General features: G+C 43.5%; 1 protein-coding gene across 1 annotated transcript; it reads right to left on the reverse strand.

Moving 5' to 3' along the window:
• Positions 1 to 367: 367 nt before the first annotated feature.
• On the reverse strand, positions 368 to 970 carry Pmar_PMAR015497 (conserved hypothetical protein; the record flags this gene model as incomplete). Its single annotated transcript, XM_002782467.1, has 1 exon — positions 368 to 970. One exon carries the CDS (start codon positions 968 to 970, stop codon positions 368 to 370), a length of 603 nt encoding a protein of 200 aa, XP_002782513.1.
• Positions 971 to 1,030: the final 60 nt, after the last annotated feature.

A 1,030-nucleotide genomic window follows, 5' to 3' on the forward strand; every position in this document is an offset into this window, starting at 1 on the left:
AATGAATCCAACCAGTGAGAGAATTCGGGCATACAGCACAATTTTGCGATACTCCACTGGTGATTACAAACTTCAAAGGGCAGGAGATGTGTTTTGCAAGATATTTCCCCAACAAATCTAAAGTTTCCCATACAATGTACCATAATCATCATTGTCCCATGTATTAAGAACTCGGCAAAGGATAATTGATCGAAAAAGTACTGCCTATTGACAGCACTTGAGTAGATGTACTCCTCTAATAGGAGTGAGTATGAATCCAGTAGTATTTATGGAGTGCACAACACCCATGAGTATATCTGAAGGCATGGACGACAAGAGTCGTCTTGAGAAATGGCGGACACAATTATATCACGAATGGCATCATATATCACTGATGGTTCTTGTTCCAAGCATCATCAGCATCATAACGAATATAGGTGGAGAAGTCACCATATGTGGGATCCATAATGGAGGTATAAATAGTGTGATTCGTAGAGACTCCGCTTAAAAAGGAGCAATCCATGACAACATCCCAGGTAGACTTTATATCATTAGTCTTACCATGCTCCTTCACACAGTTCTCAGCAACAGTACGTCTAGGATCAGAAATCGGATCGGCCTCCCAGCGATCGTAGTTGGTCTGCACCAAATACCAATTATCGGCCTCGCTGTAATCACCAGTCTGATTGTTCAAATATGCAGGCTCGTGTACCTCACCGTTCTGGTCAATGGCCAAACCATCTTCATCACGAGTAAGAACTACAGCTTTGAACTCATCACCAGTCCCAGCCATCGATAGGTACGCTGGAACAGCCATCGGGAATTTGCTGAGGTACTCCACGGCAGGCTCAAAGTCGATAATACCCTGTTCAAAGATCATCTCATTGAACGTCTGAAGCGCAGAAGCTCTCCCTTCTTCGATATACTCGAATATATCCTGCTTGGTCGGAGTCTCTCTGTAAGTGGGATAATATCTGTAGTTAGCTTGCATAGAGAGGTGACCAGGGATATCAACGGTGACAAACGAAGCTGCTAACCAATAGAAACCAGA

This window comes from Perkinsus marinus (assembly GCF_000006405.1).
Source record: "Perkinsus marinus ATCC 50983 genomic scaffold scf_1104296939724, whole genome shotgun sequence".
Lineage (NCBI taxonomy): Eukaryota > Perkinsozoa > Perkinsida > Perkinsidae > Perkinsus > Perkinsus marinus.